The 27,168-nt window shown below is 37.9% G+C and overlaps 1 protein-coding gene across 7 annotated transcripts in view; it reads right to left on the reverse strand.

The window, feature by feature from the left end:
* The window catches only part of DCAF6 (DDB1 and CUL4 associated factor 6), a 183,305-nt gene that overhangs the window by 8,329 nt on the left and 147,808 nt on the right, over window positions 1-27,168 (reverse strand). For 4 of the 7 annotated variants that reach the window (XM_068966657.1, XM_068966660.1, XM_068966658.1 and 1 more), the window contains 5 exons: window positions 25,750-25,791; window positions 10,935-11,073; window positions 8,928-9,084; window positions 8,205-8,293; window positions 108-213 (listed from right to left, as the gene is read on the reverse strand). In XM_068966657.1, the coding sequence (XP_068822758.1) occupies window positions 108-213; window positions 8,205-8,293; window positions 8,928-9,084; window positions 10,935-11,073; window positions 25,750-25,791 (533 nt within the window). The remainder of the gene's footprint in view (window positions 1-107; window positions 214-8,204; window positions 8,294-8,927; window positions 9,085-10,934; window positions 11,074-25,749; window positions 25,792-27,168) is intronic. The other 3 variants (XM_068966661.1, XM_068966659.1, XM_068966654.1) reach the window with 1 other exon arrangement.

Genomic DNA, 27,168 nt, shown 5'->3' on the forward strand with positions numbered 1-27,168 from the left:
AGGAAAATCCCCTTTTCCCCCTTAAATATAAATCCCTTTAACGTCGATCTTAAATAATGTTTTTTCAAATATAATAATGATTTTAATAGCACACCGACAGTTCTTACCAGCTCGAATATGGTTCAGTGAAGCCAACATCCTCAACATGAAAGAGGCTGGAACTGTAATGGTATTTCTAGTCTCTTCCAGCATGAGTTCATTTCGAGTTATAACCTATGAGGCAAGTTAAATAGCCATGTCAAAGATCACAGAGTAACTGTATGTTTTCCTTAGATACTAGGAGAACTGTAAAGAATTAACAGGAATTACTTCATTCTTCACATATATCTATATGGGTCTATACTACCATCTTAAGGCTGATCAATGCCAAGTAATTACTTTAGCTTGTAATCAACAGAGTAAGATCAGAGAACACTACTCTAACTGGAAGAAAGACAAAGGTCAAACCCTGAGGCTACCTGAAACATGTAAGAATTCAATTTACTTTTACTTATAATTTGTTTATAGAAGCAAAGCAGTCTACTTTGTGTCCACTTATTATTTTTTTCCCTCTAGTGGAACTGATATTTTTAGTGACAGCACTGTTAAATTATTATCCCTGGGTCATTTGGGCCCCTCAAGGAAAATGTTACATTAACCTCAAAGTTAACTTCAATAATAAACCTTTGGATGAGAGTTACCAGTGAACTGTGTCTTAAATACAGAGAATAGGACTAAAGAACATCCATGAACATCTAGGGATTTAATGTATAATTATAGGCAAAGGAAAAAAGAGGAAACCAAAGGGAGTGGCAAAGGAAAAACAGAAAGGAAGGAAGGAAAGCAGCAGAGGAAGAAAAGACACTAACCTGATCAGCAGTCCCCCAGTGACATGACATTGTCAACTCACGAGGGTGCCCACAGGGCCCTGTACAGCCCGGCCTCACTTACGAGGCCCGCTGAGCTGCCTTATGTGTCCTCTGGGTGTCAGCACGCGGATGGCTCACTCACCTTACAGCAACTTGAAACACGCTGATCTTCTCTCTCAGATGTTCCTTTGGTCCTGGTCTACCTGGTAAACTCAGTCCAATTCTGATTTCCTCTGTGAAGACCTTCCCATCCCATTTACTCCAACTGAAAATTCCTTTCTACGAGTTTCCAGAAGACTACGTGTACATTTCTGACACTGACCACACTGTATTCTAGTTCTTCGTATGTCTTTTTCCCACTAGTCTTTGGGTTCTGAACGAAAGGGTTTATCTTTTAAAATCCAGGATTCTACCTGATATAGGGGCTTCCTATGTGGCACCTGCTTGCCGATAAAGGAGACAAAAGAGACTTGGGGTCGATAGCTGGGTTGAGAAGACCGCCTAGAATAGGAAATAGCAACCCACTCCAGTATTCTTGCTTGGAAAGTTCCAGGAACAAAGGGGCCTTAAGTGTTTGATATAGGTCTATTGACATAATGAGTAAAAATACATGTGGGAATCTCACAATGAACTGTCAACCGTGGTCTAGAGAACGAGTTTTTCACTTTACTAATATTTCTAGCAATGCACCCCTTATTGTTTTCAGAGAGGGCTGTTGTTGTTCAGTTGCCAAATCCTGTCCAACTTTTTGCAACCCATGGACTACAGCATGCCAGGCTCCTTCACTATCTCCCAGAGTTTGTTCAAATACACGTCCACTGAGTCGGTGATGATATCCATCTCATACTCTGCCTCCTTCTCCTCCTACCTTCAACTTTCGCCAGCATCAGAGTCTTTTCCAATGAGTCAGCTCTTCACCTCAGGTGGCCAAAATATTGGAGTTTCAGCTTCAGTATCAGTCCTTCCTGTGAATAGTCAGGACTGGTATCCTTAAGGGTTGACTGGTTTGATTTCCTTGCAGTCCAAGGGACTCTCAAGTGTCTTCTCCAACACCACAGTTGAAAAGCATTACTTCTTTGGTGCTCAGCCTTCTTTATAGTTCAACACTCATATCAGTACATGACAACTGGAAAAACCATAGCTCTGACTATATGGACCTTTGTCAGCAAAGTGATATCTCTACTTTTTAATACACTGTCTAGGTTTGTTACTGCTTTCTTTCCAAGGAGCAAGCATCTTTTAATTTTATGGCTCACTGTCCACAGTGATTTTGGAGCCAAAGGAAATAAAATTTGTCACTGCTTCCACTTTTCTCCATTAAGCTGCCATGAAATGATGCTGGGACTGGACGCCATAATCTGTTTTTTGAATGCTGAGTTTTAAGCCAGCTTTTTCATTCTCCTCTTTTATCCTCATCAATAGGTTCTTTAGTTCCTCTTTCAGTTCAGTTCAGTCACTCAGTCATTTCTGATTCTTTATGACCCCATGGACTGCAACACACCAGGCTTCCTCATTCATCACCAAATCCTGGAGCTTATTCAAACTCATGTCCAAGAAGTTGGTGATGCCATCCAATATTTTCATCCTCTGTCATCCCTTCTCCTCCCGCCTTCAATCTTTCCAAGCATCACGGTCTTTTCCAATGAGTCAGTTCTTCGCATCAGGTGGCCAAAGTATTGGAGTTTCAGACTCAGCATCAGTACTTCCAATGAACATTCAGGACTGATTTCCTTTAGGATTGACTGGCTGGATCTCCTTGCAGTCCAAGGAACTCTCAGGAGTCTTTTCCAACATCATAGTTCAAAAGCATCAGTTCTTCAGCACTCTGCTTTCTTTATAGTCCAACTCTCACATCCATACATGACTACTGGAAAAACCATAGCTTTGACTAGACGGACCTTTGTAGGCAGAGCAATGTTTCTGCATTTTAATGTGCTGTCTAGGTTGGTCATAGCTTTTCTTCCAAGGAGCAAGCATCTTTTAATTTCATGGTTGCAGTCACCATCTGCAGTGATTTCTGAGCCCAAGAAAATAAAGCCTGTCACTGTTTCCATTTTTTGCCCATCTATTGGCCATGAAGTGATGGGACTGGATTCCATGATCTTAGTTTTCTGAATGTTGAGTTTTAAGCCAACTTTTTCACTCTCCTCTTTCACCTTCATCAAGAGGCTCTTCAGTTCTTCTTTGCTTTCTGCCATAAAGTGGTGTCATCTGCATATCTGAGGTTATTATTTCTCCCAGCAATCTTGATTCCAGCTTGTGTTTCATCAGGCCCGGCATTTCACATGATGTACTCTGCATATAAGTTAAATAAGCAGAGTGACAATATACATCCTTGACAAACTCCTTTCCTGATTTGGAACCAGTCTGTTGTCCCATGTCCAGTTCTACCTGTTGTTTCTTGACCTGCATAGATTTCTCAGGAGGCAGGTCAGGGGGTTCATTTCGCATTACAGAATTCCCATCTCTGTAAGAATCTTCCACAGTTTGTTGTGATCCACAACAGATTCGTGCCTGGAGAATTCCATGGACATAGACAGTCCATGGGGCGGGGGTGGGGGTGGGGGGACACAACTGAGCAACTAACACTTCCACTTTACCTAATGGAGGAAAGTAGAGTGGTATCACCTGCATATCTGAGGTTGTTATTTCTCCTGGCATTCTTGATTCCAGCTTGTGAGTCATCCAGCCTGGCTTTTTGCATGAGGAACTCTGAATATAAGTTAAATAAACAAGGTGAGATCTCTAGTCTTTCCCATTCTATTGTTTTCCTCTATTTCTCTGCACTGATCACAGAGGAAGGCCTTCTTTTCTTTCCTTTTCTCCTTTGCTTTTAGCTTCTCTTCTTTTTTCAGCTATTTGTAAGACCTCCTCAGACACTGTGCCTTTTTGCATTTCTTTTTCTCGGGGACGGTCTTGATCACCGCCACCTGTACAATGCCATGAATTTCCATAAATAGTTCACCACACACTCTATCAGATCTAGTCCCTTGAATCCACTTCTCACTTTCACTATGTAATCGTAAGGGATTTGATTTAGGTCATACCTGAATGGTCTGGTGGTTTTCCCAACGTTCTTCAGTATGAGTCTGAATTTGGCAATAAGGAGTTCATGATCTGAGCCACAATCAGCTCCCCGTCTTGTTTTTGCTGACTGTATAGAGCTTTTCCATCTTTGGCTGCAAAGAATATGATCATTCTAATTTCAGAACTGACCATCTGGTGATGTCTATGTGTAGAATCGTCTCTTGTGTTGTTGGAAGAGGGTGTTTGCTATGACCAGTGCATTCTCTTGGCAAATCTCTGTTAGCCTTTGCCCTGCTTCATTCTGTACTCCAAGGCCAAATTTGCCTGTTACTCCAGGTGTTTCTTGACTTCCTACTTTCACATTCCAGTCCCCTATAATGAAAAGGACATCTTATTTGGGTGTTAGTTCTAAAAGATCTTGTAGGTCTTCACAGAACTGTTCAACTTCAGCTTCTTCAGCATTACTGGTTGGGGCATAGGCTTGGATTACCGTGATACTGAATGGTTTGCCTTGGAAATGAAGAGAGATCATTCTGTCTTTTTTGAGATTGCATCCAAGTACTGCACTTCGGACTCTCTTGTTGACCATGATGGCTACTCCATTTCTTCTAAGGGATTCCTGCCCACAGTAGTAGATATAACGGTCATCTGAGTTATATTCACCCATTCCAGTCCATTTTAGTTCGCTGATTCCTAGAATGTCAATGTTCACTCTTCACACCTGCTGTTATTTCTCCTGGCAATCTTGATTCCAGCTTGTGCTTCATCCTGCCCAGCATTTTACATGATAAACTCTGCGTGTAAGTTAAATAAGTAAGCCTTGATGTATTCCTTTTCTAATTTTGAACCCATCAGTTGTTCCATGTCTGGTCCTAACTATTGCTTCTTGACTCGCATATTGATTTCTTAGGAGACAGGTACCAAGTGTTAGTTGCTCAGTTGTGTCCATCACTTTTGTGACCCCTTGGACTATAGCCTACCATGATCCTCTGTCCATGGAATTCTCCAGGCAAGAATACTGGAGTGGGTTGCCATTCCCTTCTCAGGGTATCTTCCCAACCCAGGTATCAAACCTGGGTCTCCCGCACTACACGTGGATCCTTTACCATTGAGCCATCAGGAAAGCCCAGAGGCAGGTAGGGTGGTCCATCTCTTTAAGAATTTTCCACTACTTGTTGTGATTCATAACAACCTACAGTTTGGCATAGTTAATGAAGCAGAAGTAAACGTTTTCTTGGAATTCTCTTCATTTCTCTGTGATTCAACAAATGTTGGCAATTTGATCTCTAATTTCTCTCTGCCTTTTCTAAATCTAGCTTGTACATCTGGAAGTTCTTGGTTCACATACTGCTGAACCCTAGCTAGAAGGATTTTGAGCATAACCTTACTAGCATGTGCAATGAGTGCAACTATGAGGTAGTTTGAACATTTTTTCACATTGCCTTTCTTTGAGATTAGAATGAAGATTGATCTTTTCCAGTCTTGTGGCCACTGCTAAATTTTCCAAATTTGCTTACATAGTGAGTGCAGCACTTTAACAGAATTATCCTATTTTAGGATTTTAAATAGCTGAGTTGGAATTCCATCACCTCCACTAGCTTTGTTTGTAGTGATGCTTCCTAAGGCCCACTTGACTTCACACTCCAGGATGTCTGGGGCTCTAGGTGAATGACCACATCATTGTTGTTATCTGGGTTATTAAGACCTTTTTGTATAGTTCTTCTGTGTATTCTTGCCATCTCTTCTTAACATCTTCTGCTTCTCTTAGGTCCTTACCATTTCTGTTCTTTATTGTGCCCATCCTTACATGAAATGTTCCCATGTTATCTCCAATTTTCTTGAAAAGTTCTCTAGTCTGTCCCATTCTACTGTTTTCCTCTATATCTTTGCATTGTTCATTTAAGAAGGCCTTCTTATCCCTCCTTGCTATTCTCTAGAACTCTGCATTCAGTTGGGTATATCTTTCCCTTTCTCCCTTGCCCTTCACTTCTATTTTCTCAGCTATTTGTAAAGCCTCCTCAGGCAACCACTTTGCCTTCCTGCATTTCTTTTTTCTTGGGGATGGTTTTGGTCACTGCTTCTCGTATGTTACAAACCTCTGTCCATAGTTCTTCAGGCACATGCTACCAGATCTAATCTCTTGAATCTATTCATCACCTCCACTGTATAATAATAAGGGATTTGATTAAGGTCACACCTGAAAAGGTTAGTGATTTTCCCTACTTTCTTCAACTTAAGCCTGAATTTTGCAATAAGGAGCTCATGATCTGAGCCACAGTCAGCACCAGGTCTTATTTTTGCTGACTGTCAAGAGCTTCTCCATTTTCAGCTGCAAAAAATATCAATTTGATTTTACTATAGACCACCTGGTGATGTTCACGTGTAGAGTCTTCTATTGTGTTGTTAAAAAAAGGTGTCTTTGTGACCAGCGTGTTCTCTTGACAAAACTCTGTTAGCCTTTGCCCTGTTTCATTTTGTATTCCAAGGCAAAACTTGCATGCTACTCCAGGTATCTCCTGACTTCCTACTTTTGCAATCCAATCCCCTATGATGAAAAGGACATCTTTTTTTGGTGTTAGTTCTAGAAGGTCTTGTAGGTCTTCACAGAACCATTCAACTTCAGCTTCTTTGGCATTAATGGTTAGGGTATAGGCTTGGATTACTGTGATATTGAATGGTTTGCCTTGGGGACAAACCAAGATCATTTTGTAGTTTTTGAGGTTGTACCCAAGTACTGCATGTCAGACTCGTGTTGACTATGATGGCTACTCCATTTCTTATAAGGGATTCTTGCCCACAGTAGCAGATACAAAGGTCATCTGAATTAAATTCGCCCATTCCTGTTCATCTTAATTCACTGATTCCTAAGATGTTGATGTTTATTCTTGTCTCTCCTGCTTGACCAAGTCCAATTTACCTTGATTCATGAACCTAACATTCCTATGCAATATTGTTCTTTACAACACTGGACTTTATTTTCACCACCAGACACATCCACAACTGAGTGACATTTCTGCTTTGGCTCAGCCACTTCATTCTTTCTGGAGCTATTAGTAATTGCCCTCTGCTCTTCCCCTGTAGCACCTTATGACATGGGGGCTCATCCTCCTGTGTCATATCCTTTTGCCTTTTCATACTGTTCATAAGATTCCTGCAGCAAGGATAGTGGAGTGCTTTGCCATCTCCTCCTCCAGTGGACCACGTTTTGTCAGAACTCTTTTTCTCTCTCGGGTGGCTGTCACAGCATGGCTCATAGCTTTATGGAGTTATGGAAGCCCCTTTGCCATGACAAGGCTGAGGTCCATGAAGGGCTAAGAGGTAGCAGTATCAACCCTAGCTGCACTTACCTCCTCACAGAAGCTCAGTAATTCCTTAGCAGCTGATTAATGCAATGGATCTTTATTTTCCTTGTAAGAAATACTTGTAAGAAATCTTAAACGAAATCCATAAATGGAAACTCTGTTTGGAGTTGAGGAAATACCCAGAGTTTAGCTTTCATATCATACATCTTCCTGCTTCCAATCCTGAAAAAACCTACAGCTTCTGATGTAGGTTTCAAAACTACTGATGTAACAGCAGCTTCAGAAGCTGAGGAAACCTTAAAATAAAATCATAAATTAAAGATTCTCTGATCATTTGTTCTGCTACCCATTTGGCTATGATTATGGAGAAAAGTTATAGTAAAACTACTTTCTTAAAAGGGCACAGGTTTTTTCTTTTTAAAAAATTATTCTTCATTGCATCAAGCCAAAATAGTCAATCTAGTCTACTATAATAAACTTTATCTGTTACTATCGATAATCAACATTCTAATTATCAAAATAGTATTTCAGTTTTTATCTCTCTAGTATTGTAGGCATGTTTTATTCTTTTCTTTTTCTTAAAATTTGACCTCATTAAGTGAATTAACTTGCTTTGGTTCTTCTTAAAACAGCATTTCAGGGGCCTCCCTGATGGCTCAATGATAAACAATCTGCCTGCCAATGAAGGAGACATGGGTTTGATCTCTGACCTGGGAAGATCCCACATGCTGTGGAGCCACCAACCGTTTGCCGCAACTATTGAGCCTGTGCTCAAGAGCCGAGGAGCTGCAACTACTAAGCCCTCATGCCACAGCCACTGAAGCCCACATGCCTAGAGCTCAAGCTCTGCAATGAGAAGCCCACACCGCAACTACAGAGTTACTCCCATTTGCTGCAGCTAGAGAAGGCCCACCCAGCAATGAAGGCACAGCACAACCAAGAAATATACACATACATAAATAAAATTATTACGCATTTCAGGAACAAGCTGAAATATGTTCTATTATAAATATGACAAAAATCTTACTTCATCAGCAAGTTTTCGGTTAAAAATCCTTGATTCCTCTAGTGGTGACCAGATTTTTATGTCATAATCTATGCCAGATGAGGCGAGAACTAGAAAAAATCGTTCACATTAATATAAAGCTTAGAAACAGCGTTAATTCACATAAATGTATAATGTATATATGCATGGATGTATGTGTTCAGCAAAATTGAGTTAGAATGGACATTGTACTGATACATTTAACTGTTAACTGAAAATACTGTTTTGAAGATTTCATAAATACAATATAATACAATTTTAAGGCCATCTTGAAATCACTCAAATTTTTTTTCTATTTACTGTTCTTTTATGAGAAACATGGGAATTTCAAATGGAAGGCAAGAACAAGTCATTGCTCTTTTGTTCTGGAAAATTAATTCTGATATGTAAAGACTAACAGGCATGGAAGTTCAATTTGGTTAAGCAGGAAAAAGTCCAATCAACTGAAGCTCTTATAGCTGATAAAACTTAGAAGAACTATTAGGAGAATAAACTTTTTAATCTATTTCCCTCTATTTTCAGTCAAAAGCAGGTTGTAAACATTTTTTGTTTTAAACCCAACAAGAGCAATACTTGATCCTAGTAGCTGCCTACTAGGATAATTTGGATTATTCTTATGTATTTAATCTTACAACTAGAAAAAAGTTGAAGCTGATTAATCATACTAATGATTTTGAACCCTTGCCGTATAAAAGGTCATCTTACTTGGGTCAAACGGGTGTGGCTGCAGGCAGTTTACCACATGATTATCAGCCTCCAGAAGCATTAAATGCTCAGCAGTGTGACGATCCCAGATGAAGATATGGCCACAGTCAGAACCACTCATTACAAAGTTTGCACCCCAGAAATTGGCTTCTTTTATCTAAGGAAAAACAGAAAATGATAAGAGATTTCAAATCAAAGTTATGAAAAAAGATTTTTCTATTCTCAAATTTTAAAAATTGGCTTAGAAAATAAAACATCGAAGAGAGTCTTTGTCTTCTAGTATATTGACCATGAGAGAGATTTATTAGTAGGGATAAAATGGAAGAAAATAAAGTCCCCCATGATGAAAGGTATTTTATTTTGTTCAATATTATATTTATAGTGCTTGAAGCGTACCTGGGCACACAGTAGATGCTGAGTTAATAACTGCTAAATGAATGAATGAGATTTCTGGGTTATGGACAATATAATGAAAATTTATATATAGATGTCACTGAACTTTCCAAAACTGGTTCCATTTTAGCTTTAAAAGATAATAAAAACAATTCATAGAAAAAAATGAATTTTTCCCCCTGGTATTTTGCTTTATGCCAAAAGAACAAAATTACCAGCCTTTTTATTAGCTATCAGAAGTTCTCACAATCAGGAAGGAAAGATATAAACACATATTTACTTTCATGAAGCAATGAAACAAAGGAAATGTTAAGATGATTGTGATGGAGTTTTTCAGCAGATGCACAAAATGAACCATCAAAAATCTTTGTATTTCAGATCAGAATTTTTGAAATCATATTATGCGCAGCTGTGACTTTGATTATTTTGACAAAGCAAAGGAGGGGAGCCAATTTTCTTGTTACCTGGAACTACTATTCTATTTATTTGTCTTCTATTTTTTTCCATTCCTATCCCTAGTTATTCCCATCCAAAATTTTAACCATAAAAACACAAGAAATATAAATTGATTGCTTCTATTAATAATGAGTGAAAGTGAAAGTGAAGTCGCTCGTTGTGCCCGACTCTTTGCGACCCCATGGACTGTAGCCTACCAGGCTCCTCTGTCCATGGGATTTTCCACGCAACAGTACTGGAGTGGATTGCCATTTCCTTCTCCAGGGATCAAACCCGGGTCTCCCTCATTATAGACAGACGCTTAACCGTCTGAGCCACCAGGGAAGTCCTCTTTATTTATAATAATGAGCAGTCCTTGTAAAATGAGTAAATTGCTACTACATGATATCTATAAAAAGAGCTAATTTTCTCCTCATCCCAAAGTTACTTTTTCCCTCTACCCTAAAGAAAGTAGATTGAAATTGATTCTGTACATACTTTTTGAAAACTCAATGAATATATGAGAACACTTTCAGATATGAATGGTTCAGAGTGACAGTTGTTAATCATCTCACAAGATTTTTCTCAGTAAATAATTAAAATTGCACTAGTTAGACAGACTTCTGGGTTATAAACTCTTGAAGAGATCTCAGATATCATCTGGTCTGTTTTTACTTCATACATGAGGAAATTAAAGTTTAGAAAGACAAGGTGACTAAAACAAATCTTTGTCAATCTTTTAAAAAGTTATAATTAATCTGACTATATTTGGTAATGAACCTGGATTTCATATATCCAAAGTTTTCTCTTTACAACCAACAAAAGAAACTAATATGAACTAAAAAAAACCTACTAGGAAAGTAGATAGCAAGTGTGAGAGAGCAAAAAAGAAGCAATGGTTACCTATACAAGCTAACATTTTTCAAGTTCTGTAATAGTTCCTCAGTATGGTAGAGTTTTCTTATAAAAAATAATGCTCTTTCACAACATATTATAGGACAAAAAGAACTATATTTGAGGTAAAGAGATAACTGGGAAGGTGCAATAAATGTTATGTACAGAGATAATTATATAGAATATAGTAGAATCACACTGGCATATATAAAAACAAGCATTATGGAAAAAAATTCATATTATGAAACTGCAGTTCTTCTAAACAATGTCATGAGTATATGGTACCATTGTCCTTGAGTTGCGATGGCCCTTATAAACCATCTTTACTAGTGGCCTTCTAATGTTCAAAGTATCCAATTCCTCCATTTCTTTCCTTTCTTTTCTCCGCCTGAAGAACTCCTGAATGCGGGCAACAGCAGAGCGTCTATGAATTACATATTAAAAGAAAAATACAGAAATAAGTATAAAACATTCACAGGTCACTACAGAATGAAAGTGAGCAACATTAAAATCAAGTGAAATCTAGAAACTATTTAAACTCAACATTATTTCAATAAGGCATCCCCAATCAAAAGCATAAAAAGGCAGACAAAACAGTAAGACTATGTCAAACTAGCTGAGTTACTAAAACAAAATGTTTTAGTTAAGAGATCATTTAGAAATTTGGTACCGGTTGAGAGTAAAGGAAATAGCATGCGGCACACTGTTTAAACAGCTACTTTATAAAAATATAATACAGACAAAATTAATATACAATTTACTATAAATAAAACAAAACCTATTCAATACTATTTGTCTTCTCCATATTAGGTAATACAAAGGCATAAAGAGAAACCAAAAAGAGAACTAAAGGTAACATATAATTGCAGTGGATGTTTTGAGATTTTCTTTAAAGGCATTTGTTCTCAGCAAAGAACAAACTAGTCAAGGAAAGAATCTTGATAACTATGATAAAACAAGGATCTTCTAATAGAATCTATTCTACATGAACTTCATATTAGAGTACAGAATGGGGCTAATGAGGCTGATTTTTACTCTTCTAAGAACCCAGTTGGGTCACAGAGCTAGAGAGTGAAGAACAATGGACCCTCTTTAAGATTGATTTCATTACTAGAAGAAACTTTCCCCTAAATAACTGTTAGTTCGAACTTGTTATTTAAAACATTATATTCTGCAATATAATAGACAAAAATCCAAAATATATCAAGTGTCTAAAAATCAGTATGAAAAATAAGTACTATAATAGAAAAATAATGACATGAACAAGGAAATTACAGAAGAGACTGTTAATAAATATATAAAAAGATGCTTAGCCTCATTAATAATAAAACAAATTCATCTTTTTGTATTGTCTATCATATTAAAAAGTTTTTTACATCTATCAGAGTGCCAAGAGCACAGGAAAACCGGCACTACTGGTAGGAGTTTGAAGGTTTTATATATTTTTAAAAAAGCACTCTTTGGCTATAAATTTTCACTTAAGTAGAAACATATACAGGAAGGTATAAGTCAAAAAGGTGTAGCTCACTGCATGTAAAATAGGCCCACGTAACCAGCACAAGTCCTGAGAAACAGAGAATAAACAGAATTCAGAAGTCTCCTCATTCTCCATTTCTACTATTATGCTCCACTACTCTGACTTCTAACATGATGGGTTAATTTTTGCCTGTTTCATTAATTAAACAAAATCATATGATATATTTTGTGTCTAGCTTCTTTAACTCAACATTATACTTGTAAGATTCATCCATGTTGCTGTATTTAGCTGTAGTTCATTCATTCTCTTTGCTGTACAATACTACTTTACATAAATACATTATGTGTCCATACAACTGTTGGTAGACACTGAGTTGTTTACAGGATTTGATGACAAAAATAGTGCTCTGATGAACATATGTACGTATTTATCTTGAGCATATATTCAGAAGTAGATATGCTGGACCACAGTATATGCATATGATTATCCTTAATAGATACTCTCAAACAACTTTCCAAAGTGGTTACAGCAGTTTATAATCCCACTGGCAGTATATTACTGTTCCAGTACAATATATCTTTGAGGAGAAATGAAATAATAAACCTAAAATATATATTTGTTTTGATGTAGTGATCTTATCTTTTAATAAATGCATGCTATAAAAAACATATGCAAATGCTTTTTCACAATATATATATACACATACACACATATGTTCACTGCAGCAGTTTGAGAAACACTGGAATAATCTAAGTGTTTTATACACAGAAAGGATAGGTTAAATAAATTATGGCACATCTGTACATTGGAATACTTATGTCATTAAAAATGATAAGACCCATAAGCAAGAATATGGAAAATATCAGCGTTATCTTAAAGAATCTATAATATAGGTTAAAAAATAATTCATAGAGGAAAAATGTATATATACATAGAAAGAATCCAGAAAAAGACACTAAACTGTTAATAATACTTTCTAAAACAATTCTATAACAATTATGTAGTCTGATAACATAAAGTTTTCTTTTTCATAAAATGGTATATTATAAAACTCTATAGGCTATTTAGAAAGTGTTTTAAAAATTTTATCCTATGTTACACATATTAAAAAAAGGGGGGGGGGAATCCAAAAATTTAAGCTAGACGTAATTAGAAACTTCCACAGAGAAAGCTGCATGTTCAGTTATCTCTCTGATTGGGAACTGATAAATGGGAAGGGTTGAGAGTTCAAATGCTCTCAAATGAAACAATGAATATGACTGAAATTCTCTTTGTTCTAAAGTAGACAAAAAAAGGACTCTCAATCAGTTAAAAATATGTGAACAGCAAGAAACCAAAAAGAAAAATCTCTTGCTAAGAAAGCAGGGTATCTAGAGACTAACACAACACTGAAAATCAACTATACTTCAACAAAATAAACTAAAAAAAAAAAAAAAGAATAAGTAGAGTGCCAGGTAGCAGAAGACACAGAAATAACCTTGCTGATAGAGCAGAGGCCTTAGGAGCTATGAATGAAAAAGATACAACACAGCGAGAGTCAGAAACTCAAATCATCTTTAAAAAGCAGTAAGGCCAAAATTAAAGCTGAATGAGTAATGGGGTGATAAGAATTAGTGAAGATGATACCAAATCATAAGTGTTCATTTCACTTAAAAGTTTGCTCTAGGGACTTCCCTGGTAGCGCAGTGGATAGGAATCAGCCTACCAATGCAGGGAACATGGGTACAATTCCCAGTCTGGAAGGATTCCACACGCCAGCCGAGCAATTAAGCCCCTACGCCACAACTTCTGATCTGGAACTCTAGAGCGTGCAAGCCACGACTATTGAGCCTGCGTGCTGCAACCACTAAGGCCCACTTGCCCTAGAGCCACACACCATACACCTTCTGAGCCCATGAGTTGCAACTACCGAAGCCTGTGCATCTAGACCCTGTGCTCCATAACAGGAGAAGTCACCATAATGAAGAAGCCCGCATACTCGAACAAAGGGCAGCCCCTGCCTGCAGCAAAGAAAGAAAGTCCTTACACAGCAACGAAGACTGAGTGCAACCGCAAGTGACTAAAGTGAATTTTAAAAAAGTTTGCTCTACAATATGGTCTAATTTCCTGCTTAATGTTTGCTTGACTTACCCATCCTGATAAAGAATAATTGTGAAATCTAGATCTCAAGCAATGTAGCTTGTACTGTTACAATTTAGGTCAAAGATTAGGGTACCTACCACTGTAGGAAATGATCTAAAACAGAAAAAAAGCTTAAAGTGCACAAATATCAAGTTAGAAGATAAAAAGTGACAGTAAATGCTACACTTGTATATATAATCAGATAATGTCCAACACAGCAAACAGTTCTAAAGAAATGAATAAACTTAGAATGAAAACATTGAAGGGAATTCCCTGGCAGTCTAGTGGTTAGGACTCTGCATTTTCACTGTCAAGAGCCTGGGTTCAGTCCCTGGTCAGGGAGCTAATATCCCCACATGCTGTGTGGCATACATATATACACCCATCACACATACATCACACACATCATACATAACACATGTGTGCACCACATATAAAACACATGCATGTATCATACAGATGTGCTACATATCTTCCAACCCAGTGAACCAGAAAAATGAAAAAAAAAAAAAAAAAGGGATAAAAATCTTAATCCTAAAAATGACAGGAAAGTTTTAAAAAAAATGGTGTAACAGGAAAATTATTTCATGTCTGATTCTTTGCAACCCCATGGACTATACAGTCCATGGAATTCTCCAGGCCAGAATACTGGAGTGGGTAACCTATTCCTTCTCCAAGGGGATCTTCCCAAACCAGGAATCGAACCAGGGTCTCCCGGATTGCAGGCAGATTCTTTACCAACTGAGCTATCAGGGAAGCCCCACTCTGCTCCCCAAAAAAGCTGGAAAACAAGTCCAAAAATATCCATAATAATAAACTTAAAGAGACTAAACTGACCGACAGAGAGAAAAAGAAACTGTTTCAGACATACCTAAAGTATGAGAACAAGGAAAGGGTTTCAGGCAAAAGGATATCGTGCAAATAGTAATCAAATGAAAAAAGGCATAGCTATATTAATATCAGATAAAATAGACTAATATAAAAAGTACTGTCAGGGTAGAAAGGATTACTACATATATAATAAGTTCAGTTTACCAGGAAGAAATAACAACTTAATATATATACACCCAATAAAATGCCTCAAACCTTGTTGAAAAAGAAAATGATAGAACTGTAAGGACATAATGACTTCAACAATCTCTCTCACTATTTTATAAGTCAAGCACCAAACAATAGAGATAATTAGAACAGCACAACTAACAGTCTTAATCTAATGGTGAGCCTTAAGTCAGAAGTGGCCCACAGGTCTGGAAAAAGTGTTTTCATTTCAGTCCCAAAGAAACGCAATGCCAAACAATGTTCAAATAACCATACAATTTCACTCATTTCACATGTTAGCAAAATTATGATCAAAATCCTTCAGGCTAGGCTTCAGCAGTACGTGAACCAAAAACTTGCAGATATACAAACTGGATTTAGAAATGGTAGAGGAACCAGAGACCAAATTGCCAACATCTGCTGGATCATAGTAAAGTGAAAGCAAAGTCACTCCGTGGTGTTCGACTCTTTGCGACCCCATGGACTGTAGCCTACCAGGCTCCTCTGTCCATGGGATTTTCGAAGCAAGAGTACTGGAGTGGATTGCCATTTCCTTCTCCAGGGGATCTTCCTGACCCAGGGATCGAACCCGGGTCTCCCTCATTGTAGACAGACGCTTAACCGTCTGAGCCACCAGGGAAGTCCTCTTTATTTACAATAATGAGCAGTCCTTGTAAAATGAGTAAATTGCTACTACATGATATCTATAAAAAGAGCTAATTTTCTCCTCATCCCAAAGTTAACTTTTTCCCTCTACCCTAAAGAAAGTAGATTGAAATTGATTCTGTACATACTTTTTGAAAACTCAATGAATATATGAGAACACTTTCAGATATGAATGGTTCAGAGTGACAGTTGTTAATCATCTCACAAGCTTTTCTCAGTAAATAATTAAAATTGCATTAGATAGATAGACTTCTGGGTTATAAACACTTGAAGAGATCTTAGATATCATCTGGTCTGTTTTTACTTCATAGATGAGGAAATTAAAGTTTAGAAAGGCAAGGTGACTAAAACAAATCTTTGTCAATCTTTTAAAACGTTATAATTAATCTGACTATATTTGGTAATGAACCTGGATTTCATATATCCAAATCTTTCTCTTTACAACCAACAAAAGAAACTAATATAGTAAAAGCAAGGGAATTCCAAAACACAATCTATTTCATTGACTATGCTAAAGCCTTTCACTGTGTGGATCAAAACAAACTGTGGAAAATTCTGAAGGAGATGGGAATACCAGATCACCTTTACCTGTCTCCTGAGAAACCTGTATGCAGAACAAGAAACAACAGTTAGTACTGGACATGCAACTGGTTCAAAATTGGGAAAGGAGTATGTCAACACTGCATACAGTCACCCTGCTTATCTAAATTATGTGTGGAGTATATCATGCAAAATGCTGCGCTGGATAACTCAAAGCTACCATCAAGATTACTGGGAGAAATATCAACAACCTCAGATAATGCAGATGATAACACTTTAGGCAGAAAGTGAAGAGGAACTAAAGAACCTCTTGATGAAGGTGAAAGAGGAAAGTGAAAAAAGCTGGCTTAAAACTCAACATTCAAAATACGAAGTTCATGGCATTCAGTCCCATGACTTCATGGCAAATAGATGGGGGGAATGTGGAAACAGGGACAGGGAATGTGGAAACAGTGACAAGATTTCATTTTCTAGGGCTTCAAAATCATTGTGGATGGTGACTGCAGCCATGAAATTAAAAGACACATGCTCCTTGGAAGAAAAGATACGATGAACTTAGACAGCATATTAAAAAGCAGAGACATCACTTGCCGACAAAGATCCATATAGTCAACAACATGGTTTTTCCAGCCGTCATGTACAGACATGAGAGTTGGACTATAAAGAAAGCTGAGTGCTGAAGAAGACGATTGAAGCTCCTAGGACAGCAAAGAGATCCAACCAATCAACCCTGAATATTCACTGGAAGGACTGATGTTGAAGCTGAAGCTCCAATACTTTGACCACCTGATGCGAAGAGTTGACTCATTTGAAAGACCTTGATGCTGCGAAAGATAGAAGGCAGAAGAAGGGGGCAACAGAGGATGAGATGGTTGGATTCAATGAACACAATATTGAGCAAACTCCAGGAGACAGTGGACACGGAAGCCTGGCATGCTGCAGTACATGGGCTGCAAAGAGCTGGACACGGCATAGCAACTGAACAACATAATATCATGGTCACATATAAAATACTACATTAAAAATTAAAGTCATATGCTTTTCAATCACACATGAAACATTTACAAATTTATCACATAATAGGCCACAAGGCCAGTTTCTATGAATTTCAAAATATAGGTCTAAATCAACTATGTTCTCTGACTGCAAATTAAACGTTAATGAAAAAAAGGCTGAATGCTAAATGTATACAAACAACAAAGCTAAAATGCAAAAAAGCAAAATGCCTGTCCGAGGCAGCCTTACAAATACCTGTGAAGAGAAGAGAAGCAAAAAGCAAAGGCGAAAAGGAAAGATATAAGCATCTGAATGCAGAGTTCCAAAGAATAGCAAGGAGAGATAAGAAAGCCTTCCTCGGTGATCAATGCAAAGAAATAGAGGAAAACAACAAAATGGGAAAGACTAGAGATTTCTTTAAGAAAATCAGAGATACCAAGGGAACATTTCATGCAAAGATGGGCTCTATAAAGGACAGAAATGGTATGGACCTAACAGAAGCAGAAAATATTAAGAAGAGGTGGCAAAATTACACAGAAGAACTATACAAAAAAGATCTTCATGACCCAGATAATCACAATGGTGTGATCACTCTCCTACAGCCAGACATCCTGGAATGTGAAGTCAAGTGGGCCTTAGAAAGCATCACTACGAACAAAGCTAGTGGAGGTAATGGAATTCCAGTTGATTCAAATCCTGGAAGATGATGCTGTGAAAGTGTTGCACTGATATGCCAGCAAATTTGGAAAACTCAGCAGTGCCCACAGGACTGGAAAAGGTCAGTTTTCGTTCCAATCCCAAAGAAAGCCAATCCCAAAGAATGCTCAAACTACCACACAATTGCACTCATCTCACACACTAGTAAAGTAATGCTCAAAATTCTCCAAGCCAGGCTTCAGCAATTCGTGAACTGTGAAATTCCAGATGTTCAAGCTGGTTTCAGAAAAGGCAGAGGAACCAGAGATTGAATTGCCAACATCCACTGGATCATGGAAAAAGCAAGAGAGTTCCAGAGAAACATCTATTTCTGCTTTATTGACTATGTCAAAGCCTTTGACTGTGTGGATCACAATAAACTGGAGAAAATTCTGAAAGAGATGGGAATACCAGAGCACCTGACTTGCCTCTTGAGAAACCTGTATGCAGGTCAGGAAGCAACAGTTAGAACTAGACATGGAACAACAGACTGGTTCCAAATAGGGAAAAGAGTACATCAAGGCTGCATATTGTCACCCTGCTTATTGAACTTATATGCAGAGTACATCATGAGAAACTCTGGGCTGGAAGAAGCACAAGCTGGAATCAAGATTGCCAGGAAAAATCTCAATCACCTCAGATATGCAGATGACACCACGCTTATGGCAGAAAGTGAAGAGGAACTAAAAAGCCTCTTGATGAAAGTGAAAGTGGAGAGTAAAAAAGTTGACTTAAAGCTCAACATTCAGAAAACGAAGATCATGGCATCTGATCCCATCACTTCATGGCAAATAGATGGGGAAACAGTGGAAACAGTGTCAGACTTTATGTTTTTGGGCTCCAAAATCACTGCAGATGGTGACTGCAGCCATGAAATTAAAAGACGCTTACTCCTTGGAAGAAAAGTTATGACCAACCTAGATAGCATATTCAAAAGCAGAGACATGACTTTGCCGACTAAGGTCCATCTAGTCAAGGCTATGGTTTTTCCAGTGGTCATGTATGGATGTGAGAGTTGGACTGTGAAGAAGGCTGAGCGCCGAAGAATTGATGCCTTTGAACTGTGGTGTTGGAGAAGACTCTTGAGAGTCCCTTGGACTGCAAGGAGATCCAACCAGTCCATTCTGAAGGAGATCAGCCCTGGGATTTCTTTGGAAGGAATGATGCTGAAGCTGAAGCTCCAGTACTTTGGCTACCTCATGTGAAGAACTGACTCATTGGAAAAGACTCTGATGCTGGGAGGGATTGGGGGCACGAGGAGAAGGGGACGACAGAGGATGAGATGGCTGGATGGCATCACGGACTCGATGGACGTAAGTCTGAGTGAACTCCGGGAGATGGTGATGGACAGGGAGGCCTGGCGTACTGCGATTCATGGGGTCGCAAAGAGTCAGACACGACTGAGCGACTGAACTGAACTGAACTGAAAATCACTGCAGATGGTGATTGCAGCCATGAAATTAAAAGACGCTTCCTCCTTGGAAGGAAAGTTATGACCAACCTAGACAGCATATTAAAAAGCAGAGACGTTACTTTGTCAACAAAGGTCCACCTAGTGAAGGCTATGGTTTTTCCAGTGGTCATGTGTGGATGTGAGAGTTGGACTATAAAGAAAGCAGAGTGCCAAAGAATTGATGCTTTTGAACTAAGGTGTTTCAGAGGACTCTTGAGACTCCCTTGGACTGCCAGGAGATCCAACTAGTCCATCCTAAAGGAAATCAATCCTGAATATTCATTGGAAGGCCTGATGTTAAAGCTGAAACTCCAACACTTTTGCCACCTGAAGCGAGAACTGACTCATTGGAAAAGACCCTGATGCTGGGCAAGATTGAAGGCAGGAGAAGGGGACAACGGAGGATGAGATGGTTGGAAGGCGTCACCGACTGGATGCACATGAGTTTGAGTAAGCTCCAGGAGTTGGTAATGGACAGTTGCTGCAGTCCATGGGGTTGGCAAAGAGTCGGACACAACTGAGCAACTGAACTGTAGACTGTAGACTGTAAATTGGAATGATCTGAAAAGCATTTTCCAAGTTGTGGGATTTTTGGAGGCTTTTCACATAACAGGTTTGTGTTCAAATAAATATATAAAAAATGAATTAAGAACAGCTAAAATGGTTTCCTGTTTGCAGGTTTTCTTACAGGCTTTATTGTACTAATGTGGTTTATAAGTTTCAGAGAGACGTATAGACAATGTAGGATTTTCCAAATTTTGTGATGTACTGTAGGGCATCGGAATGCTTAAGGCAACAGTAACCTCCATCTTCCTAATTTTTAACTAAATTCTTCCACCTTAAAATAAACTGAGTATGCATTTACTTACAAAACTTGAGACTGAGTTTCCCATTCAAAGATCAAAATATTAGGTTTTTATAAACACACAGATACTATTCTCAGTCCCTATCTCCTATGCTGTCCTCTGCAACAGGAGAGTTTATGTAACAAACACTACATTTGTATGTCTCTATTTTCAGAGCAGCGATAAAATGTTGGCATGAGATCCAAAGTTGCTATGGTATATGCCAAGGAAACATTCCTAGGCAAATGATATTATAACAAAAAAATAAGTTAAATTTCACTTATTTATGCCTCACTGAATGGTCACTCTAATTACCAGTACATGAAGTCTACTATATACACACTTTTCTCATATTTACTTAGTGGTTTTTAGAGAGAAAACCTCACTGGCTTGAACCTCCAAATTTAGAGTCTTGGATTTTTCAGAGTTAAGCTCAAATTTACCTTTAAATTATCAACTAAAAAAAAAAGTTTGACGGCCATATGAATCTATGAATAAAAACTTAGAAAAGATGCTACTTGTGTTTTTTAAAAATGATACTTTTAAGTGTTTTAGAGCCCTTATTTATAGGTTGTCTACAGTTACCAATAAGAAAGGTCTCTGGATTGGAATCTCAGTCACTATCTTTTACAGATACCAGATGTAAGAGACATGGATGAGCTACTGGAGAGTACCCTGCTGTTTCTACTCCTCGTGTCTGTGGTATGTGTTTGGAGGTGGGTTGGTGGGGGAGACTTTCAATTCTTTGCCTCAAAGTGCATCAGTAAATAAAAGTGAAGGATAGCAGGCCCAATGCTGCTATCTTTAGAGAGTCTGTTTCCAAGGCTGGCCCTTGGCTGGTGCCTGGAAACTTGACTTTATAACGTTTCCTCCATTGTTCTGCCTGCCTGGGACAATGAACCCTGACGTACCTGGTTGCCAAGATGGCCTGTACAAATAATGTGATTTATGGTGAACATCTACTTTCCTTCAGGCTCTGGAAGTCAGGTGGTTGTGGTTTGGTGCAGAGGGTGCCTATATGACCTGCCTCCAATAAAACTGGTGGATTTTGAGTCTTAAGCAGGCTTCTTTGGGCAGAAACACTACACTATAGTGTCAAATGCCTTATACTGCTGGAAAAAGGAACACGTTGTATGGACCATCCTGGGTGGGAGAGCATTGGAAGCTTGTGCCTGGATACTTCTAGATTCTCTCTGATGTGTTTTTCCCTCTTCATAATAAACTGTAGCCATGATTAAAAGTGACACTCAGTTCTTTCTAGCAAGTAATCAAATGTGTGCAAACGTTGTCAGACCCCTTAAAAAGTAATTTATAGATTTTCATTTATTTCACATTTTAGGAAGCAGAGGAAGAAAATAAGCCAGATCATTTAAGGAAATATGAATAAAAATTCGGTAGCTAGAATTTTAGATAAAAAGATAATCTTCTTAGCCAGCTTTCATTTATGTATGCATGTATGTAGTATGCTGGCCTTAAAAGGAACTTACATCTTACATGGGGAAACATACACATACACATATGCAATAAAGTGTTATAGGTAGCATAATATATATAATGGCATACAGAAGAAACGTTCAGTCCTACTTGGAATTATGCAAGGTACAGGCTAAGGAAAGTTTCAAAAAAAGCAGCTTAAGATGCATGTTGAAAGATGAAATGGCCATAATGATGATGATGGTAATAGGTTATTTCAGTTAGAGGGGCACAGAGTAAGTAAAGATATGGAGACATAAGGTGCATTTGGAGATACTCTGAATATGGCTGAAGTAGGGAGTATAAGCAATTCTTGGCAACAGTCATAACACAGAGTGTTCTCCACCCAATGTTTTAGCTTTTAGAGTGACATGGTACTTTTAAGTTGCAATCTTCCCTGTAAAATCAGGTTGAGTGCTTAGGATTCAAATTATAAATCAGAAAACCAAACAGGCCTGAAACAAATCCTATTCTACTATTATATAATTAGAAAGTAGTAATTACCAATAGAATAATTTGCAAAAAGTTACATTTATATATATTTTATGTTAAAACCTAGAAACACTAATACAAAAGTAAAAATAATTTTGAGATGTTTATATGAGGCTCCTCATGAGAATAGGACTTAACCAAGTATTTCTATATACTTAAAATATTTTTGGCTTATTCCATCAATTCTGTATTCCCCAAGAGGAACTCTAATTTTACATTTCCGATGGTCGCTATATATTATTTTTATGTTTTAGAAACATATGATAAATAACATACATGTGCCACTAGAATTATTAAGTTAGTGCAAAAGTAATTGTGGTTTTACACTACTGAACTTTGCCATTTGATATTGGAATACATTCTTCTGCAGGGTTATGTTACACGTCATTTTAATGAACATCTCTCACTTTATGTTTTTTTTTGCTAATAACTTATTACTTGCTGTTGATTTTATGTTTATTTTAGACTAGGGAAATGATGTTAGACAAAAAGCAAATTCAAACGATTTTTTTATTCAAGTTCAAAATATGTCATATAGCAGCGGAGATAACCTGCCACATCAACACCACATCTGGCCCAGGAACTGCTAACCAAAATACAAAGCAGCAGTAGTTCAAGAAATTTTGCAAAGGAGATGAAAGCCAAAGATGAGGACTGCAGTGGCCAGCTGTCGAAAGCTGACAACAACTAATTGAGAGCATCATCAAAGTTGATGCTCTTAAAAACTACATGAGAAGCTGCTGAAGAAGTCAGTGCTGACCATTCTACACTCATTAGGCATTGGAAGCAAACTGGAAGGGTGAAAAGGCTTGGTAAGTGGCTGCCTTGGTAAGTGACTGAAAATTTTTTAAAAATCGTCCTTTTAAAGTGTTGTCTTCTCTTATTCTATGCAACAATGACAAACCATTTCTTGATTAGACTGTGACATGTGATGAAAAGTGGACTTTAAACAACAACCCGTGACAACCAGCCAAGTGGCTGGACAAAGCAGCAGCTCCAAAGCACTTCCCAAATCCAAACCTGCACCAAAAAAAAGGTCTCAGTTGCTGTTTGATGGTCTACAGCCAATCTGACCCACTACACCTTTCTGAATTCCTGCAAAATCATTACATCCAAGAAGTATGCTCAGCAAATCAATGAGATGCACTGAAAACTGCAGAGCCTGCAGCCGGTACTGGTCAACAGACTGAGTCCAGTTCTTCTCCACAGCAACGCCTGACTGCATGATGCACAACCAACGCTTCAAAAGCGGAATAAACTGAGCTATGAAGTTTTGCCTCATCCACCATATTCACCTGACTGCTCACCAACTATCAACTTCAAGCAGCTCTTTTTCTAGGCAACATGCTTCCACAACCAGCAGGTGGCAGAAAATGCTTTACAAGAGTCTGTCGAATTCCAAGGCACAATTTTTATGCTACAAGAACAAACTTAGTTCTCATCGGCAAAAATGTGTTTGGTTTAATGGTTCCCATTTTGATTAATAAAGATGTGTTTGAGCTTAGTTATAATGATTAAAATTCTTGGTTTGAAACTACAATTACTTTTGTAACAACCTAATAAGTACAAGCTGGAATCAAGATTGCCGGGAGAAATATCAATAACCTCAGATATGCAGATGACACCACCCTTATGGCACAAAGTGAAGAGGAACTAAAAAGCCTCTTGATGAAAGTGAAAGTGGAGAGTATAAAAGTTGGCTTAAAGCTCAACATTCAGAAAATGAAGATCATGGCATCTGGTCCCATCACTTCATGGGAAATAGATGGGGAGACAGTGGAAACAGTGTCAGACTTTATGTTTTTGGGCTCCAAAATCACTGCAGATGGTGACTGCAGCCATGAAATTAAAAGACGCTTACTCCTTGGAAGGAAAGTTATGACCAACCTAGATAGTATATTCAAAAGCAGAGACATTACTTTGCCGACTAAGGTCCATCTAGTCAAGGCTATGGTTTTTCCAGTGGTCATGTATTGATGTGAGAATTGGACTGTGAAGAAAGCTAAGCGCCGAAGAATTGATGCTTTTGAACTGTGGTGTTGGAGAAGACTCTTGAGAGTCCCTTGGACTGCAAGGAGATCCAACCAGTCCATTCTGAAAGAGATCAGCCCTGGGATTTCTTTGGAAGGAATGATGCTAAAGCTGAAACTCTAGTACTTTGGCCACCTCATGCGAAGAGTTGACTCACTGGAAAAGACTCTGATGCTGGGAAGGATTGGAGGCAGGAGAAAAAGGGGATGACAGAGGATGAGATGCCTGGATGGCATCACCGACTGGGTGGACATGAGTGTGTAAACTCCAGGAGTTGGTGATAGACAGGGAGGCCTGGCATGCTGCAATTCATGGGGTTGCAAAGCGTTGGACACAACTGAGCGACTGAACTGAACTGAATAAGTACAAGTTGATTTCGTCAGTAAATCAGGTTTTGGGTACATGAATAATGGAACGGAAACTTAAACTTTTTAACATTTTAAAATGTATCCCCGTTAGTCTTCAAACGGCAGAAGTCTTTGAGGGCTAGGTATCACCTGATGTGTGATACTAAGTTACCAAGTTATTCATGTGAGAGTCCCTTTCTTAAAAAAAAAAAAATCAGAATTTTAAACCTAAGAAGAGACTTAGATTCAAGTCCATTTTTGTTACTGATTTCAAGCAAAAAAGCTGCTAAATGCTACCTCAACTGAGTTTTAAAAAAAACACAAATTGCATTCTTCAACAAATTAGTTAATATTAGCTACTTGCTTTGAATATTTTCTTGAAGAATGCAGTGCAGTAACTTAGTGTCACACATCAGTATCAGCTAATATTTAAAGTACATCATTTTAGATTATGGGCTTCCCTGGTGTCTCAGGAGTAAAGGATCCGCCTGCAGGAAACGTGGCTTCAACCCTGGGTTGGGAAGATCCCTTGGAGAAGGAAATGGCAACCCATTTCAGTATTCTTGCCTGGGAAATCCCATGGACAGAGGAGCCTGCAGTCAGTCCATGGGATCACAAAAGATTAGGACATAACCAAACCACAAAACAAAAATTTCAGATTACAGTTACTTTATCATATGACACACTTGAAGTGAACATCAATTACATTTGCACACAAGAAATTTCTTTTCATTCTATTCCCATGCAGTGCATGCAGCTAAATATAGTTTCTGAAAAGCAACCCAATTTATAATGCTTAGCACTTAGAGTTCAGTTAAGTTCAAAGAATTATTAACTGTTAATAGGAAAAGTGGTTAGCTGTGGAAAAAAGAAGACCTAGCATATTCATCATAAAGTAAAATAATGAAGGAACATACTGAATTACCTCATTATTCTATCACCTATTGTGGTTCCTCTGATATTAAATCTAGTGAAGGGAACACAATAACTAAAGTCACTCACAAAGACTTCACTTCAAAGAACCAAATATTTAAAGCATGAAGGCCACTACTTTTATCATTTATCATATAAATCTAAAATACTTTTGTTACCCTTTGTGACTCGGGGTATTATGTGAGAATATGTCATTCAACTAAATGTATATGAGGAAATTAAAGACAAATAGCTCACTGAAGATAGACTGGAAGGAAAACATTGTACTTAATTCCTTTTATCTTACAAAAAGATTAGAACCTAACCTCGTTACAGAATGCAGGGAACTTGCAGAGTCATATTATCAGTACCATCCACTGGAAACCTACATTAGCTCCCAGGGCTGAGCTGCTCTTTAGGAACTAAGTAATTAAGCCCCGAGCTGATTCATTTGTCCTAACTGTAAGACTGGATAACAAGCAAGTAAAGAATAACAGAGCTTTTAACTCCCTAGGAGTTCAGTTCTCTATGATTATTTTTTTCTCTGCAACTTTAAAGAATAAATTTGTATCACTAGAAATACTGAAAAAGTGATTATAATGATGATTCATTAGATGACAGCAAATTTACAGTATACAAAGAATTTTGGCTTTAAAGAAGGCCATGTTCCATAGTCCAAAATAGGTAAATAGAACTGAATATGCAAATAAGAAACATATTTTTAAAAAGTGGTATCTTTAATCTTTATAGAAAAAAAATTTTAGAGCATCTTAACTGAGTCTATAAAAACTATCCAAGACTATTTGAGAACTTCTTCATAAAGCTTACTTAGATTCTTGTCTCTTTTTAGAGAGTAAAAACCTCTTGGGTTTGTCAAGAGGATGAACTGTCAGGCCATCCTATCATTTACTAGAAGTTGGATTTGGTGTGCTGAAAACAGTTTACATGAAGACCATCTAAACAATAAACCCCTAAACAAAAAACCACGTTTCTTTCATTCCAAGAGCACCTGTTTATGTCTCTAAATCCAATACATAAAATCCCTAAGAGATGTACATACTACTTTTATTTTTTTAAACCATATTAGAAAGTAGATATGTTTGATTAGTTCTTTCTTCAATTTAGTTTCCATTTAATGTTCTGTGTTCCTGCTATAAACAAAGTTAAAGGAGATCTAACATGGTGACTCACAGATTCGTTTCAAACTTTGATAATCTGTCAACAGAGGAATTTTACCATATACTATAGCTTGGTTTCCTTCTCTAAGACTGATCTGCTATAAAGCAGGGATCAGCAAACTACAGCTCTTTGGCCAAATCTGACCAGCTGCCTATTTTTGTAATGAACCACTAGAAACCAGTGGTTTTTATAAATGATTACATCTTATATGGTTATGTAAGTGCTTACATAACAGCCTCCATTTTGCCTCCTG

Source organism: Capricornis sumatraensis, chromosome 2, assembly GCF_032405125.1.
Source record: "Capricornis sumatraensis isolate serow.1 chromosome 2, serow.2, whole genome shotgun sequence".
Taxonomy (NCBI): Eukaryota; Metazoa; Chordata; class Mammalia; order Artiodactyla; family Bovidae; genus Capricornis; species Capricornis sumatraensis.